This window comes from Semicossyphus pulcher, unplaced genomic scaffold, assembly GCF_022749685.1.
Source record: "Semicossyphus pulcher isolate SPU_LCO1_2020_fin unplaced genomic scaffold, fSemPul1.0.p SCAF_13, whole genome shotgun sequence".
Lineage (NCBI taxonomy): Eukaryota > Metazoa > Chordata > Actinopteri > Labriformes > Labridae > Semicossyphus > Semicossyphus pulcher.
In genome coordinates this window covers 24,419,758-24,437,498 of record NW_027211637.1, presented here as the reverse complement: position 1 = coordinate 24,437,498, position 17,741 = coordinate 24,419,758, and the positions used below count along the sequence as shown (strand labels likewise).

General features: G+C 41.0%; 1 protein-coding gene across 1 annotated transcript; it reads right to left on the bottom strand.

Annotated features, from left to right (window-relative positions):
- Positions 1 to 10,705: 10,705 nt before the first annotated feature.
- Positions 10,706 to 15,639, bottom strand: LOC138589384 (chemokine-like protein TAFA-4). The gene is made up of 4 exons (XM_069659647.1): positions 15,525 to 15,639; positions 13,708 to 13,863; positions 13,278 to 13,450; positions 10,706 to 10,717 (listed from the first exon to the last, which is right to left on the bottom strand). The coding sequence occupies exons 1-4, from the start codon at positions 15,637 to 15,639 to the stop codon at positions 10,706 to 10,708; spliced, it is 456 nt and encodes a 151-aa protein (XP_069515748.1).
- Between the last annotated feature and the right edge of the window lie 2,102 nt (positions 15,640 to 17,741).

Below are 17,741 nucleotides of genomic sequence, written 5' to 3'. Positions count from 1 at the left end.
TGTGTTACAAGTTGCTACCATAGTATCGCCAACCAAGACAGAGACTTAGCAATGCGAATACAACCTGTCGTCTAAGTATGGATTCTTCTGGTTCCAAAAAAGATGGCGATGGCCAAAATACCACAAAATAGTGGTGAATTAACCAATGGGTGAGGTCACGGTGGCTTTGTCCACGTCTATTGTTAGCACAGGGTACACTTTTGTATGTGTCAGAGTCAAAGAGTGACGTATTGAAGGCTTATAACTGTTACAGACTATTCACGTCTACGGTTGAGTGTGTGACTCAACCCTAACCTGGAGTGTGCAAGAAGAAAAGAGGAAAAAGGTGAAGAAGCTGGACCGGGGTTCCAACTGAGCGGAGAAACAACTATGTGGTTAGTAGCTCCTGGCGGAAGCCTTCCCGGGGCTTGTCTTCGGGAGCGGCGTGCTCCGTCGTTTCTCCAAACGTTAACGTTAGTTCAGGTTTTTATGATCGGTGGTTGGATCCTCAAAAGAACAAGAAAAGTAACAATGCTGGTCTTCGTCCAATTTCATGAGTAGGAGGTGAGTAGGAGGTGAGTAGTTCCCGTCGTCCCGTAGCTCAACTCAATAGTTGGCTACTCATGTGGACTCTCCCGTGTGCCTTTACACCTGAGCCTCATTAGCAGACCGCTGCGCCCACACCTCACAACTAGTGCGATGGAGACTTCAGGACACCACCGTGACGTCCTATCAATAGCACAACCAACCACCTCATTGTTTCTCAATGAAAACCAGTCCAAAGTGAGGAAAAGGAAAGACAGAGCTATAACCTCCTATCACTCCTAACATTACAAATAGGGCTATAAAGAGCCCAAACCCTGTGTATGCTTCAGCCTTTTAGTACAAATGTAACTGAGACAGCAGCTAACCCTGAAGTGGATTGAGACTGTAGCTCTCAGTGGAAAAAACATGCTAATCTTATGTGCATAGCAACTAGAGTCAACTGACTTGTCATACCAGCAGTTGACACCCCCATTCATTAACACAGGGAGTGTTAATTTGAGTCAATTAAGAGCAGTAATGAGGAGAGACAACCATGTTTAGCTGTAATGGCCTGTGGACACTGTACCTACTGTTAATCCAGGTGTGGTTTTGTCAGCGATCAATCGTGAATTAATGAGCATCTGAATGGCATGTTTCCAGTGTTTCCCTGCTGGTATTCTGCCCTTGCACATGTTGTCTGTTTGCTCCATCTGCGCCTTGGATCGTGCAGCATAAACACAGATGCCAAATTACACCACACTGCCCACCGTCCATTGTACTGAAATTACACTATTTGTCGGAGCAGCAGTGACTGTTATACATGGCTGTATGAATACACAAACCTGCTGTTTAGGTCTTGGTTTATTTGCTTCAGGCTATCGCAATTTGAACTAGCATTTGAAAGATGGTTCCTGTCCAACATGGGATTGCTAAGTGGGCATAATATGTGCACGATGGTAGCAAGCAGCGTCCCATTTTCTGTCAGTGTTTGGAGTGGCTCTCTGGGCTGCTGCTGTAGGCTCTGATGTCTCACATCAAGCTTCAGAACAGTGAGAAATAAGACGCAAGTGATGATGATGCGCCCTGACTTCTTTTTATGATGCACCAGGGACGTCCTGGGAATTGAGGCTCCCTTGGGTTTATTTTTGAGACACTTTTCATTCAAAACACTCACACAGTCTAGTCATGCTCGATTCTCTGCACTTGGAAGTCGCTGCTGTGTTTCCATGAATATCAAGGTGCAAGTTAAAGCAACTGGATGGGATGATAAGGTGTAAAGCGTAAAATAACTCCTGTCAGGAAAAAAATCCCCACACACCAATAATTACCTGCTTGAGAGAAGATCAATGCTCGAGGAGCCTTTTTTTTTATTAGTAATGTATTATATTAACTGCCTGGCTCTTGACAATACCACTGTATATCTGCAGTGAAAGAAGCTGCAAGTTATGCAGCATATACAGTAAACACAAAGCACTGAACAGGGTAAAAAGTTCTTAAATGCTCATTGCAGTTGTTTTCTGTGGTATCATGCAATCGGCAAGATTACTCAGTCTAATCACATCCTGTAACAGAGATCTGTCTCCACTGCCCCTGCAGGATTCTAGGATTTCAAAGTCAAGGTAACACGGACTAAACTGGATTCTAATTAAAGTTGACATCAGGTGCCTCATGCTCCTTTCTCCCTCCTCCTCAGGCTTTCATCTAAATGATTCATGCAGAGAACACCGAGCCTTTCATGCCGTAAGGTCCTCACAAAGGAATAACAACTTGATCGCACAAAGCAAACGGACAGATTTACAATGACACCGGCACCGTTTCTGTTGCACCGGCTTATATCAAGTTATGTCAGAGCGATGCCGAGGCACTCAGCTGACATCTTGTGTGTCTGTACGATCTCTTTTACAGATATTCATGCTGACAAATGTAAGGGAGTAAATTAAATCAGAGGGCTAAAAATGTCCTTCTAATTACCCTGAATCAAATTACGCAGCATCACGCAGACTAAATACAACAAAATTTCAAGTTTCCAGGTGGGGTAATTTGAATAAGGCGTGACCTGCTGCGAACCTGATGTGATTGTTTGGAAATGAATGTGACAAGTGTGTGCGTGTGTGTGTCTGCAATATCTCATGGGCTGGAGCGCTCGCATCGTGGAAAGAAAATCAGTTAAAGCAAGTCTGTGTGCCTTAAAAGCATCACCTAAACGCCTCGCGGAAACATAAAATAGGACCCTTTTTTTGAAATTGCAGACGATACAGGTAGACTAAATAATTGCTGAATACAGAGATGAATACTTGGAGGCTTTTTTCCTCTTATAAGTGGGAACAGGATTTATCTCCGTGTGAGAACGCCCGCCTTGAATTAAAGATGAGCTCCCTCTGCCTTTTGTCGAGCTATTGTGAACAACGCGCCGTATAGCACACAATAACTACAGGTATGCAAAGATAGGTTTGGTAGAATGGTTCAGCGTTGTGGAGCAGCTGAACAGGCTTCTTGTGACATGGAGGCGCCCCAGGCTGAGTATTATTGGTATATTGGAATTGAGGGATGAAATCTTGTCACTGACACCCTAAAAATGAGGTGAAGTTTCCCTATAAATGAGTACTAGCAACTGTAACCAGGCTGGTAGCCTTCAAAATAAAACACTTATGCCTTCAGAAGGGACTGAAGTGGCTTCATACTGCTGTGTTTATCACCAAGATACTATCCGTCTGAGGTTTGTCTGTCTCATGAAAGACAGTGACTTAATGTGAGCGTCATCTGTCGAAGCGCAGGACATGAAATGAGCAGCGGCCGGCTCGTGTGCGATCCGTCTCCTCCGCTGTGCTGTCTCGCTGTAGGTTATTTTCTTCCTCGCCACTCTCTGCCTTACCCTTACGTTTGACTGAAATAGAGACTGACAGTAAATCACAATTACCCATATAAGACACTTTAAAAATAGTTGAGGAAATTAGGCTAGCCCAATTTGAGGGTTGAACACATGAGCACACGGCCAACGGTAGAGAGTGTTTGTGAGGGCTCGTCACGTGAAAGTAAAAGGTTGAGCGGGGAAGGTTCTCAATTTATTCCTTTGTCCAGGATTCGTTTTAAAGCTTTAAAGAAAGAATGTAATCTTATTAAAAAATACAAAAACTGCAAAATATAAAACTAAATGTCATCAAAAACTCTTTAAACGAGAGGTGTAAATGTCAGGACCAATATATCAAACATGATAAAACTATTGATGCCCCCTGGTCCTAATTGAGTCTTAATCTTTAAAGGAAATGTTTGACATTTCAGGAAATACATGCTGTATGTGCACCTTTTTACTGGGAAATAGATAAGAACATGATACCACTTTGACTGTATGTTAAGCCTGAAGATGGAGTCAGCAGATGGTTATCTTAGCTTAGCATATAGACTGGAGGAGGAGATGGTAGCTTGGAGCATGTGATGAGCAAATATAGGTTTATTATCAGAGCAATACAGTCTGTGCCCAAGGCTAATTCATTAGCTGGCTTTAGCTAGTTAACTACAGTGTGTCCCACTAAATAAGATGCTCCTTGTGATAGAGTTTTTTGATGATTGGAATTAAAGGAGCCTGTGGAACGTTGCTCACTTGCAGCATACTCACTGAAACTACTAAAAATAACCTCATCACTACAGCCAGCTGCTAGCTAACACGGCAGGTAAGGTTAGCGCAGACACCCATACCTGTTAATTAGTGCTAGCATATAAAAATAAACTAAATCTTCACTCACCTAAAAGCCTTCTTGGAAGGTCTGTTAGTACAATTAACAACATAGAAAGCCATATGTCCAATATTCACTTGACAAATTCTCCATAAGGTACCAACACCAAAAACACAGCTGAGGAGCTAAATTCAGTGACTGAATTAGCTGAGCTAGCAGACAGTGAGCAGCACCGACCTGTCACTCCAAGCAGCCACACCCATTGTCATGCATACACCGAAGCTTTGGTGTAATTGAAATGGGTGAGTTATATTACATTTTAACCTCCTAGCCAACCCCCACCGTTGTCATGAAAACATGTTTAACTCTTCATTTAACTTTTAATTTGGGGCCCAATTTCAGATAACATCAGCTATATTCTGACGATATAGCCTCTGGGGATAACGCTGAACATGCCGGGCGTGTAGCCAGCGTTATTCTTGTGATTTACTTTAATTAATGGGTCTTACCTTTGCCGAAATTTCAACGTCATGCAGATTAGTAAAAATAAAAATGAAGCTTTGTCAGGTCTGTCCTCAAGAGGAGAAGAAACGGAGGTCGGATCGATCATTTCTGATGCATTCGAGGATGTCGGGAAATCTGAACGCTGAACAGCTTACGCGACACTGCATTAGGGAATTTATCTCAAGTTGAATTTCAGATCTACAACGGATTGTGAGCTGAACTTGCTGCAGATGTCTGTTTATAGAGATTAATAAGAAGCTAAATCGTCGTCAGATCACGCTGACTGGAAACGGCATGTCATGTTCCGCCTGCTTTTGCTATCCACACGCACTGTTTTTCCTGCATACACTGCAGGCTGCTGATACGTGATTGGTCAATATTACTCGGACTACAAACGGAAACCCAGAACTCTGACCGTCCCGGAAATCCACGTCCCTGCCTACAGATTCTACATCTCTATGTACAATCTGTAAATAAAGATTATACGGGGCCTAATAGGGATCTACTCGCTTTTGGAGTCAGCCTCAAGTGGCCAATCTAGGAACTGCAGTTTTCGGCACTTGTTTAATTCCAGTGTTCGCCTGCCAACCTTGCAGCAATAACACTCCAGGATGGGATAAAAAGAATCCTAAACATAACACGCCATACAACCCAAAATAGTTGTGTCAATTCACACTAAAACCAGTGAGATTTAACCTGATAATCCCTGGGTTACAGATAGTGATTACTGTGTGAGATCCATTAGGCTTCTTTATCTTTGAAAAGAAACGTGTAAATGAAACACATTGTTATTTTCAGTGCTTTTCTTGCGATGTCTCTCTCCTTGAATGTATAATGCAGCCATGAGGCATGAATGCATAAGAATGCATAACACACAGCTGATATTAATATTGTCCAATTAACGTTTGTTCATTAAATTGAAACTGTTCAGCTCTGTGTTTTAATTAAGCAAAAAAGTATCTCTAGTGCAGAAAGTATGTATGCATAATGACATAGCAAATAGAGGAAACTTGTCAGCCATAACCAAACTGCTTTCAGTGTATTGCTCTGAATCGCCTATATAGTTGCCTGCAGTAAAAGGAGGCTAATTTAGTTCACACACACACACACACACACACACACAATACACAGGCAGTATACACAAAGAAAGCGAGACAAGAAGAATTGTGTTTACATTTTTTATTACAAGTGTCAACTCCAGATGAGGAAAAACTTGTTAAAGGGGAACCGAACAGCCTTTCCATTATGTTTTTCATGTGCCCCAGGACAGTGTATTTTCTATTAGTGAACATGAACTACTGTCCCCAGTAGAGGGGCTCAAGAGAAGGTAGGTTTCCTGCAACATATCACCTGCAAACTGATTTCAAATAAGCTGCCAGGAGCGTGTTGTTTGTTACTCTGGTTTGAGTTATGAGAATTCAGTGGAAACACGTGTTCAAAACTAAAACTTTTTTAATATTGTTAAAGATAATCTCAAAGATTGATCTGCTCTATCACCGAATGAGGTAACACAATAGTGATTGAGCCTATGGCCCACTGATGAAAGCCTTTGTATTTGTAGTGTTACAGACTGGCTGTTGGGTACGACTTTTGCGGAAAAATTCCCAAGCGGCGCCCAGTTAGTGACACGTTTTCCATCAGCCAGCAGTGGTTGGTCTGCCAGAGAGGGTAGGCGGAGCTAAGCGGCTGCTTTTCCGGTCTCTGCAAGAAACAAATGCGACGCTCAGGTGAAGGCAAACAGTCTAAAAAGGAAAGTGACCGTCAGCGAAGACAATCAAGAGTTATAACCGGAGACGTCTGGGTATCTGGGACATACATGCCCATATAAGCACTTTAAATTACTTTTTTTTTTGTCTGTCTAATTTTGTGTCTGAAATGAAGAAAAATATGAATTTATGTAATCCTATGTTAATCTGTTGTGACTCGCTGCATACGATCGAGCATCCTATAACTCCTACTTTAATTACCTTATTTTGGCTGCTCCCGTTTTGAATTGAGAACATGCTTTAAGTTTTCAAAGCCGTGTATTATGACAGGTACTCAGAGGGTTTCCTCTCAATTTGCACTGAAGAACAGAGATGAAGCTCTGGCTGGCTTTACTGTGATTTTACAGATAAAAAGGTAATCAAGCAGCAATGCACAGATTTCCTAAACTTTGCCGAGAACCTGCCTGACTGAATCACAGAGTTTATCCAAGACACATCTATTAGTCACCTAATGAATGTCACAGCAGCAGCTCCTTTGAAATATGAATCAGAGGGAGAAAGTTGTGAGTGCCGCTGATATTTTAGGAATACAGGCACAAATTTGAGGACGCGTCCTGTCATCACTGACATAAACCCCACTGGGATGTAAAAAGATTTCCCCTTATTTCTAAGTTTTATTCCAGGAAAGTGTGTTCTTCTTGAAAATGTGAAAACCAGAATCTCTTAAATGACATAACATGGCCTTAAAGGTGGCAGTGCATTAAGTTACAGACTATATACAACCATAACAGTACAATACACAGTGTACAGTGCACAGGAATACATTATGTAAAAGTCAGTGTATTGGTGAAAAAGTTAACACCTGAGAGTGTAAGGATGATAATAATATGGATGTCACACATCAACTTATTCAGCTCAATTCCCCATGGATCTGTCTCTTTTTGCAGCTTCTGCAGTCGTGAGAAAATGTAGCTCCACGGGTTCCTACATTTTCCAAACTTTATGTTCAGATTCTAGGAACAGTCGGGGAACCTTGGGACCTTTACCTTCATGAGCTTTAAATTTCTGTATAAATTAACAAGACTGGGAGATAAGACTGTTGGACTTTCAGAGAGAAACAACCAGCTCCTGAGTTTCTAGCCTAAGTTTTGATGGTACTCCGACTTGTAATAGGGAGATGGTTGACTTCCCACTCCTTGCCCTGAACACCTGTTCCCTACAACTTCGGTTTAGCAGGTAGGGATACATTTTTTTTTTTTACAATGGTGAAGGCACGACTCGCCCTACTCTGCCTCTGATTGGCTTTCCCTTATTTTACTTACTTTTAAAGTTGGGGGGGATATTATGCTAATTTCAAGTTTCATATTTCACTGTGTGATAGCTGTGGAGCAGCTTAGCATAATTTACAGTTGCTCTGTGCAGGCCGTCATACAGCCTCTGCCTGAAACGACTCAGTCAGCTCTGTCCCTTTAAGAAGCCCCGCCCCCTTGTGACGTCACAAAGTGCAGCGTGTAGAAAAACCTGTGTGAAACCTGGCGTTCACAGCAGCCTGCAGACTGAACTGAGGGGATAACTCCAACATACTTTTACCTGCAGATTTGAAACTTCACACACGTTGAGTCTGGACATCCAACATTGTAACATTATATTTCCGTCTTAAAATGTGAAACAGCATAATACCCCCTCTTTAACCTAACCAATGTCAGACCATCCATCCATCCATTATCTATACCGCTTATCCTGTTAAAGGTCACGGGGGGCTGGAGCCGATCCCAGCTGTCATTGGGCGAGAGGTGGGGTACACAGTGGACTGAATCAATCACGGGGGTTGACACACAGAGACAGACAACTTTCACACATTCACACCTACTGGCAATTTAGAATCAACAGTGAACCTAATGAGCACGTCTTTGGACTGTGGGAGGATGCTGGAGTACCCGGAGGGGACCTATGCATGCACGGAGAGAACATCCAATGTCAGTCATCATGCCGAACCCTAGCCAACCAAACCAACAAAGGCAAGGAGTACTAGCCTATCAAAGGCAGAGTAGGGCATCATGTTAAAAAGCTTTGCTATAGTAGGATTTGTAATTTTCCAAGGTGGTAAGATCCTCCACAGGTAGTCTGAACACTTAATGGCATCTTCTAACTGATTGACACTCCTTAAAGTAAGAGATAGAGTTATATATATACTGTATAGAAGCCCTTAGCGGACATGCATCCATACATTATATTTACTCAATTTTCCCGCGATAAGTTATTTCTGTTTGTTTTCTCGAGATCTCGACTTATTTATCACGTAATCACAAGATAACGATGCAGCACCACCGTGACGTCAGATGATCATAACTCGTATCGGTGTAAAAGTACAAAACATAGAAACAGGCTTAACTTACCTCATTAGTGTGGGAAATGGCAGCATGGCTGGTCTTTAATATCACAGTGACCAGCCTGTTTTCTAGATCGCTGGAAAATTATCCCGTTATTTACGAGAAAACGAGCTTTGTTTTCACGAGATAACGACAAAAAAAATCAGTTGAGATCCCGAGAAAATGACCAGAAATAACTCGTTATCACGGGAAAACTGAGTACATAAAATGTATGGATGAATGTCCGCTAAGGGCTTCCGTAATGTTCTACAATAATACTGAATAATTGTGGTTTAACTGGGAGCAGCATTGTCCATATAAGGTCGTTTGTAAACAGTATTTTCTTCCTTCTTCTGACTCTGCAGTCAGATAATGTTTATAATACTGCTGTCAGCTGCATCACAGGCCTCTGATTTATAATATGACACAGTTGTGAGGGAGATGCTGTGTACGACAAATCACAATTTCTTATGTGAAAAGCATTCAGTGAGCCTACAAAATAAGCTCCTTTCATCCCTGTATCCTCCAGAATCGGATGACATCACTGTTTAGAGGACAGAAATGCTTTTGTGTTCATTAGAATTATTATTATATGAATCTCGAAATTACATGATTTTACCATTTTGACGACATTCGCAGCACTGCTGACATTAAATTATAATAAGAACTTGATTGTTTGCAAAAGCCATGCCTGAGTTGCCTTGGACCGCGTGACAGCTCAGTGAAGAGTCTTGTCACTACCCAAAAAAAAAAAAAATCATGATGCATAATTGCATTAAGTCAATGTTGAGCGCGCTGCTCAGAATTCAGCTGCTTTCAACCAGCACAGCGTGTGGCATTCATACAAGTCTGATGGGATGATTCTCAGTGGCCGTATTCGTATTATTATTATAAAACGTCTCTTCACTGCAAAGGTAGAATGCAAAAGACAGAGCTCCTTAGATAAAAGAGAGGCAAACAGGAGGGGTCCACGAGGAATATTATTCAAATAAAGAGGACAACTGATGAAGTGGTAATGACAGTAAACATTCGGTTCTGTTAGTGGTTACCATTTGCTTCCAGGCAGAGAATCTCCAATGTTTCCCATCATTACAATGAGCGGAGTTCCCTCCACAGGAGCACTCAGTTTAGAGAGACAAACAAAAGCATGATGTAAATACTCTCCACAGTGAAGAAGCGCCTCTTCTCTTCTCTCTCCCCTTTCTCCCCATGATTAGCATTTCAAACAGTCCTTGTTTTGCATCAGAGCTTCATGCTTGTGTGCGTGCCGTCACAGCCTTGCAGGTGGTGGCCTGTCCAACCGAAAAGCAGCCTGCGTGTGTGTGTGTGTGTTTGTGTGTAGGTATGTTTGTTTGAGTGCCTCTTCGCGGTAAGGAGTAGTCCAAAGGGATGTGACCTCTTTACAAAGCTCACAGTAAGTCTAAGGGACAGCATTGTCTACAAATGCTACATAATCATAAATTTCTCAGTATTTGTGGTTTTCCGCTTTGATCGGCACAGAGAGTCACAAGCCACCGACTGGATTCTCATTCTGCCTCCTGAAAATCCACAAAATCTCTTTCTAAGTGTCTGCCAGCAGGCCCATCCAAACTTTGATTGAGTGCATCACAATGTGCCCAGCATATCAAGCACTGAGACAATGATACAGACTGTTGCAGGAGCTGTCTGTTTGGACTGGGAGAACGGCGCTGCCTCATTTTATCTTAAGTCGATTGCTAATAGATTGTCCACTCCCTGGGATTAACCCCAACTAAAATCGTGTTCCAGCCAAAAGAAATTAAAATAATGAGTTCCTGAAGTTTCAAGCCCAGCCAGGAGATATCTAATTAAATCTATATTGTTCTCTGCTCTATCTGACGGGGCGTTCACTGTCCTCAGAGTCCTGTGTTAGTTGAGGTGACCGCTGCAGGCCGGGACGGGCTGGCGCTGATTGGATGGAGCTTGTGTCTTGTTACCGTGCCACCTGAAAACAAGAACATATAAAGGCACATGATTTACAAACTCTGGTTCTGTTAATTTCCATCAAGACTATTTCAATATGTTTTTTGACCACTATAGTATACATCCAATCCATCCCAGAAATTAAGACCTGGATACCAGACTAGAGGATGGTGCCCTTTCAGTCCAATAAATATTTGTCTCTCTCTATGGATCAAAAATTCATTATGAAAGGGTCATTGTGGACCTTGTTTTTAAGTGTGAGATGTGTGAGAGTGTGCGGTTTGACAGACGTCTCTTTTATAATGGTGGTCTTGAGGGAAAATGCTCTGTTAGCTGCAGGGGAATATTTTCCCTGCAATACCGTCAGCAGCCACTGGGCAAAATTTAAGGCAAGCGTGAGTTGCAACACCTTATCCAGGTCTTAATAATAAATCAATGGGTACAACAAACAATTATTATTTATTTACATCTTTATCTACAATAAAAATATCCCATATATACAATAATATAACTAGAATATATTTTCTAGTACATGAAACCAGAGGTAGACAAACAATGCTGCTTCTATGGACGGTTTTCACAACAGCTTTGTTTATTCTGATTGAACCGAACCCTGGAGCGTTTGTCCCCTCGGTGCAGTTCGTTTAGGTTGGTGTGAACGCCGGAATCGAACTCTGGTGCGGACCAAACAACCGGACCATGGTCCGCAAGAAAAGACAGGACTAAGTCTGTTTCAAACGAACAACTGTCCGGTTTGATTCTGTACATTGTGGGTTGTTGACGGGTGCTTACATTTGCAGAGACAGGCAGCAAGATGAGTACACGACAAACGTAGGAGCAATGAGGAAATAGAAATATGAGCTGACCAACGCACAAGAACACAGAGGTATTCAAACTTTTCAGGGAGAAACTAAAGGAGAATGGAACTGATCGAACTGTGGAACAAAACATTAAAGTCCACGATGGTGTTGAGTGTGATTGAGGCGTGTGCTCTCTCTCTCTCTTTACGTTTACGTCAGGGAGTTTTCCCACGTGGAAATTCTGACCAATCAGAAAGCAGTTTCTTTGCGCATCAGAACTTATTGTAAAAGCTGCCGTGTGAACATTAACCAAACTTGGGGCAAAATGCAACATTGTAACAATTTGGTCTTTCATTTGGATCAGACTTTAGGTGTGAATGCGCCCTATAGCTAAACATAGTACATGCTAACATTTTTCTAATTAAATGTAGCTTAGCTTTTTTTTAGCATTGTAATGAATGTAGCTACCATTTATATATTTAGGAACCGTCTTATGGAGTTCATTAAAAAGAGTCAGCAAAAAACATTGTTAAGTTTTAACATGTTTGTGGAGTTTTAGCCTTAGCTTACTTAAGCTAGCTACAGTTAGTAAAGCATGCTAGCAACAGATATCACATCAACCACAGTAGCTTGATTATCATAAGAAGCCTGCTTCTATATTTAAATACCTATTGTTTCTTAAAAAAAAAAGGTTTAGCATAAAGGTCAACTGTAAGTTTATTTACTCAAGTACTGTTGGCCACCAGGATATACCTACTCCACATCTACATCAACAAATACTGTATAATTTTAAGTCTGTTACGTTTATTTGATAGCATTATTTAATACTTTATGGATTGTGATTTAAAATACATAATGCGATGAATAATTTAATAATGATGTAGCCTATAATTGCAAGTTAAAATAAGATGAGAAGTTTTCTTTGAGGAGAAATTCACATGCTACTTAGAGGCTTATAAAATCAGTAATAACAGCCCTCTCTTTACCAGCTGCACCACACATTAATGCTTTGATAATTATAGTCCAATAATGTACAATGCTATAGTATAATGGTCCATTCTGCCAAGTTATTTTGAATCTATTTTTGTAAATGTGGATACAGTAGCCATTTTACTTAAGTGAAATTCAGAATGCATGACGTATTCTTACAGGTCTTCAATACCCTGTGGTATCGCTTCTTTTATTTCTGATTAAAAGATCTGAGTGTTTCTCCCACAGCTGTTCTCTCCGATTAATTCTACTGTTCAATAATCTGATGGACCACATGACTGCTGGGTATCTTTTGATCACTGACTGCATGCTTGCCCCTGTTTAACTGTAAAATGTTTCCCTCAGGAACCAAACGTATAAAAACAGCTCGACAAAACAGCAACTTATGAGAAAGTGCATTTCTCGATGCAGCGGGGTCTCCTTCGGCCGTCAGATTTAATTACATGGGTTTTAGTGTTCAGAATTAGTTTACAGCTTATTTCATGTTTGTCCTCTTGGCCCCATCATTCAACAGATTATAGAATTAGGTTTTCTGAGCCCACTGTGCCTTGTGGAGAGCAAGAGGGTTGATATGGCCAATGGGAGCAGTGATTATACATGATTGTGAAATCCTTCAGCATCAAAGGGGGGCTTACTAAAAGAAAGCTTTATGATGAGCATTCACAAGTCTGTCGGCCCCTGCTTTGCTTAAGAGGAATGCAATAAAAGGGGAGATTTACTGTACGGCTGCATTTAAAGGTCTATAAATACCATGTCTTGATCCAAACCCATTTTGTGTTTTGTCCTTTGTACAGTGCAGGTGCTGATGTGACTCAGGCTAACGCAGGCGCCCCTCCTCACCTTTGTGGTCTTCACTTTGTTCCCAGAGATGCACGACCAGCCGGTGAGGTCAGGGAGAACTCGGCACTCCTCCCCCTCAAGACACGGCTCCATTTTACACCACCACTTCTGGCGCACAATGGAGGCTGGAGAAAAACATAGCACAGCAGAAGGTCACTTTTTAGACGAAAGGACTCAGAAAAATAGTTGTTTGGGGGGGGGGGGGGGGGAGCCTCATTCAGATGTCATACTCTCTAGTCCTTGAAAGCTGCAGTATTAGTGGATAGTGCATAGTGGACTCTGGTAAAAGAGACTCACCGGACTCCACTTTGACAATTAGAATTCATATCACACTAGAATATGCCCCGTTAAGAGAGGGAGAAGAGGGTCCAAGTCATATTACCTTCAACACAAGAGGGCAGAGCCCTTGTTGTCCCCGCCACCTGTCCTGGAAAGCAGGAGCACTTCACTGTTTGAGAGCGTTCTTCAATCTTGTTCTTATTGCAGCAACGATGAGCTGCAACCACTTCACATGTCCCTGTCCTCTCCTGCGATGACCCTGTGGAAGACAATTCAGAGAAAATGGAGATGTTTATACTCTATTTTGCATGTAAGTAGAGGCAGCAAGAGTGGCCTAAGGCATAACAGAGGGAAGCCTCGCAGAGAAATTGTAATGATTTCTTGGCATAATTAGATGTTGAATAAAAACTAAGCAGAAGATTTTTCTTTGCATACATTTAGATGATAAAATAAGCAAAGCTTTTTTTTTCAGCTTTAATTTAGGTGTTTCTAAAGCTACAGCACCACCAAGTGGATGAAAACCATCATGAGTGGAGCAGAAATATCCGTCCCACATCTGCTTCTGCGCCATTTCACATGAAAGGGGTGCAACAAAGCAGAAGTAAAAACATAAAGACAAAAAAAGCCCCATGCATGCGTATCGCTGGGTTGGAACTGGGTTGTCTGCATGGCTGCGTGAACACCTGCAGGCCTGGAAGGTTAATTCATAATTAAAGTGTAAATCGTCAAGATCAAAAATGCACAATTTAGGAGCACTTGTACTCACTCGTGTGTTTCCATTTAATGCTACATTACACTTCTCCTCTACTAAATTTAGTAGAGGAGAATTCAGATGTAGACTTTATATTAAAAAAATGATGTGAGGGATTAAACCAGTGTTTCCAAACCTTTTACAAGCTTGTGACTCCTCACCCAAAAATAAGCAACTGAATTCATTTTGGTGGAAGAATTTAAGTTTTTCTTTGACACTTCTTTGGACTCGGACTGACCACTAGAATGGGAATGACGGGTTCAAACAAACATTTAAAAACAAACGGGTTTAACCAATCTAAAGATAATACTAATACATTTTATTTAAAGGCGCCTTTTATGGCACTCAAGGTCACCTTACATCATATAATAACATATAACAAACAACACAATAAACAGCAAAGCACCAGTAATAAAACATCTGCACAATCCTGCATAGCTCAGTAATAATTAAAATTTCGATGAGATGCAGTTGATGGAATTAAAGTGAGTAAGGTTAGCTAAAAAGATGAGTTTTAAGAGCAGATTTGGAGTTTGGGTGCAGCATAGGAGAAGGTCCTGGCACCCATTGTGCTGATGTGAGTATATAAAATGTACTTTAACTGCTGCTTATGCATTTATTCAGTAGCAAAACCAACCTAATGTATATAATAATAAATAAGTGAGAATGGTACAAATGCAGAACCAGAAGTCAAATTTACTGATTCCCCTCTTGTACATGTACATGACAATGGAGTACTTTACCTAGTTTTATTGGTACTCTTATTTAAGTTAAGTGTCTTAATACTTCTTCCACCACTTCTGTAATTAAACAAAGCCCCCTTTCCCCTCCCTCTGTCTCTCATATGCCATGCCAGAGGTTTATGTTTAGTTTATCATCTACAGTAGCAATACGCTTGGTATAGTCAGGTTCAACTAATTGAGTTGCAACGCTATGCTAAGTGCATTAGCGAATCTCTTTAAAAGCATCTAAACATTAATGTATGCGTCTGAGAGCTATCTGTCTTACTTCATCTTCAAGCTTCATATTCTATATTTATATTTCTAATGAGATGCAAAGTGAGTTCAATATTCTTGTAGCTTTAACATAATTCTCTACCAGGCTGTTGACCAGGAGGCATAACGGGTCCCTCAGGGGGTGAGAGTGGTCTGGTTGGGTCTGACACCTACCTGTCTGTCCTCGGGAGCTTTGGTTGCCTGTGGACACTAGCTGGCTGCAGACGCTTGCTACACAGAGAAGCAGGAGGCCCCAGTGTAATGGACGAGCAAATATGATCAGCTTCATTTTACCTGCACAGACAGAGAGGACACAAAGTCATTTAATGTGGCCGATAAGTTGTTCATAAGACGATTGCATGGATTTGCTCAATTACTTTTACATCATTAAGTAAAGCCAAGCCAAAGCAAATAATAAAACCCTAAAAAGAGGACATTTTGAAGGCAAATAGACGTTCACTCAAATGACCGCTTTTGCTTTAAACCTGTCTGCATTAGCAACAAAACTCTCCCTCTAAAGTAGTGTTACACATGAGTCACAGAGAAACTGGGGCACGGACTTTCATGTCAACAACAACACGAATGCAGTACAAAGATGACATGAAGTTACTGCTTAATTCACTATTGCTAAAGGCATTTTCTTCCATTTAACTCTCGTCACATCATCAACTGATATACATGTTTTTCCAAGAATCAAGCTTCAAAATATATATCTTACAATATTGTAAAACTGGAAAAAAGCTAATCTGACATTTAAGAAACTTTAATAAAAAAAGAAAAAGATGACGAATAATCGATTAGTTGGCAAGTTTTACACATATTAAACATCTATTTTCAGCCATTAATGCATCCTTTTTCATTGAGTTTGTGCCAAGGCTAGTATGGCTAGCTGCACGCTATTATTGTTTTTCATAGTAGCATACACAAACGTGCTTATTGTTTACATCATCACTCAAAAAGCAGTCCACCAACAACAATCAAATAGAACAGAATAAACGAACACAATTTATCAGTATAAAAGATATAGTGGAATTACTACTACTACTGTTGGAAACAGACTTTCAACAGCGATAAAAGTTGAAAGAACAAATTATGAGACCTCTTACCTCTGCTCAGGTCTTTGATTTACATGATAAGCCGTTGCTGAAGCACCAGTCAGTGTTTGGTTTAACATCATGGAAACCATAGAGCCCAACGACCGTTTCAGGGAGGGATGCAAAAGTTTGCAGCAGATTTGATCCAGCAGTTATTCCAAGTTTTCTGCCTCGATTCAAAGTCTGAGCGAGAAAAAAAAGAAATCGCGAGACCGCCCGCGTGCTGCTCAATAACAAGCCAAGCTGACAGACATGACAGCCAACTCCTCAGCTCAAAGAAAACCTGCAGTTTCACACATCAGCTCCTCTCCCAGGAGTCACTGTACCTTTCACAGAGAGATGTGTTGGTCTGTGAACACAGTGGGAGCAAAGCCTGTCAGCTTTCCCCGTCAGGAAAATTAAAACTTAATCAAGACAGAAACCATCTGTCTCCCGGACAATATGCGGCCACTTTCATTAGCGCCCTAAGAAGCTTAAAGTGAGTATTGACATCCTGTCACACGGAGGATATAAACCGCCTCTAAAGGCCAAGTGCTGCGGTCTGTAGCCTACTGTTCTCACGAGATATTTTAGTCAAGTTTTTTCTAAAAGCCCAGACTTGGAAACAGCATTTTTACTTACGCTGTCACTCTGCCAAACAGCAAAGGTGAGATTTCACAACTGTTAGTTTGCCTCACAGGTGCTGCAAAACTCAAGTGTATGTTTTTATCAAATAATTTCACATGTCAAACTAATTAAAATTAACTACTGAAACCTAAATATTCAATTATAATAAAATATATTTGGATAGTAAACTATTTTTAAAGCTCCTGTGAGGATCATAAGTTTGTGTTGATTTTGACGCCATCTGTGGACAAAGCCATACCTCTTGTTTCTGCCGATTTTGTCCTCTGCATGCTTAAGTGGTGGTTTTTAACAGAAAATCTCATCCTGCAATATGTATCACTCACTTTAAGTTTTTGCAGTGGAAAATGTAAAGAAAGGCAGCGTGCAGTTAATCACTTCGTCTGACACCTACCCCCCACCAGCAGTTTCAGGCATTAAAAATAACTACATAGAAATAATCACTCTTGTCGCTGATGGTGTCGTCTGCTTTTGTAGCTCAAATAGAGTAATCACAATTTAAATTCAGTCTGATTCATAACGAGCGAAAAACTCCTCACAAGAGCTTTAATTTAGAAATTCAGACTCAAAAAGAGAGAACAAGGCTACAACAGCCAGTAGCAGTTAGCTTTGCTTAGTTTAAAGACTAGATACTATATTTCAAGGTTAAAACATCTTCATAACAACACCCCTG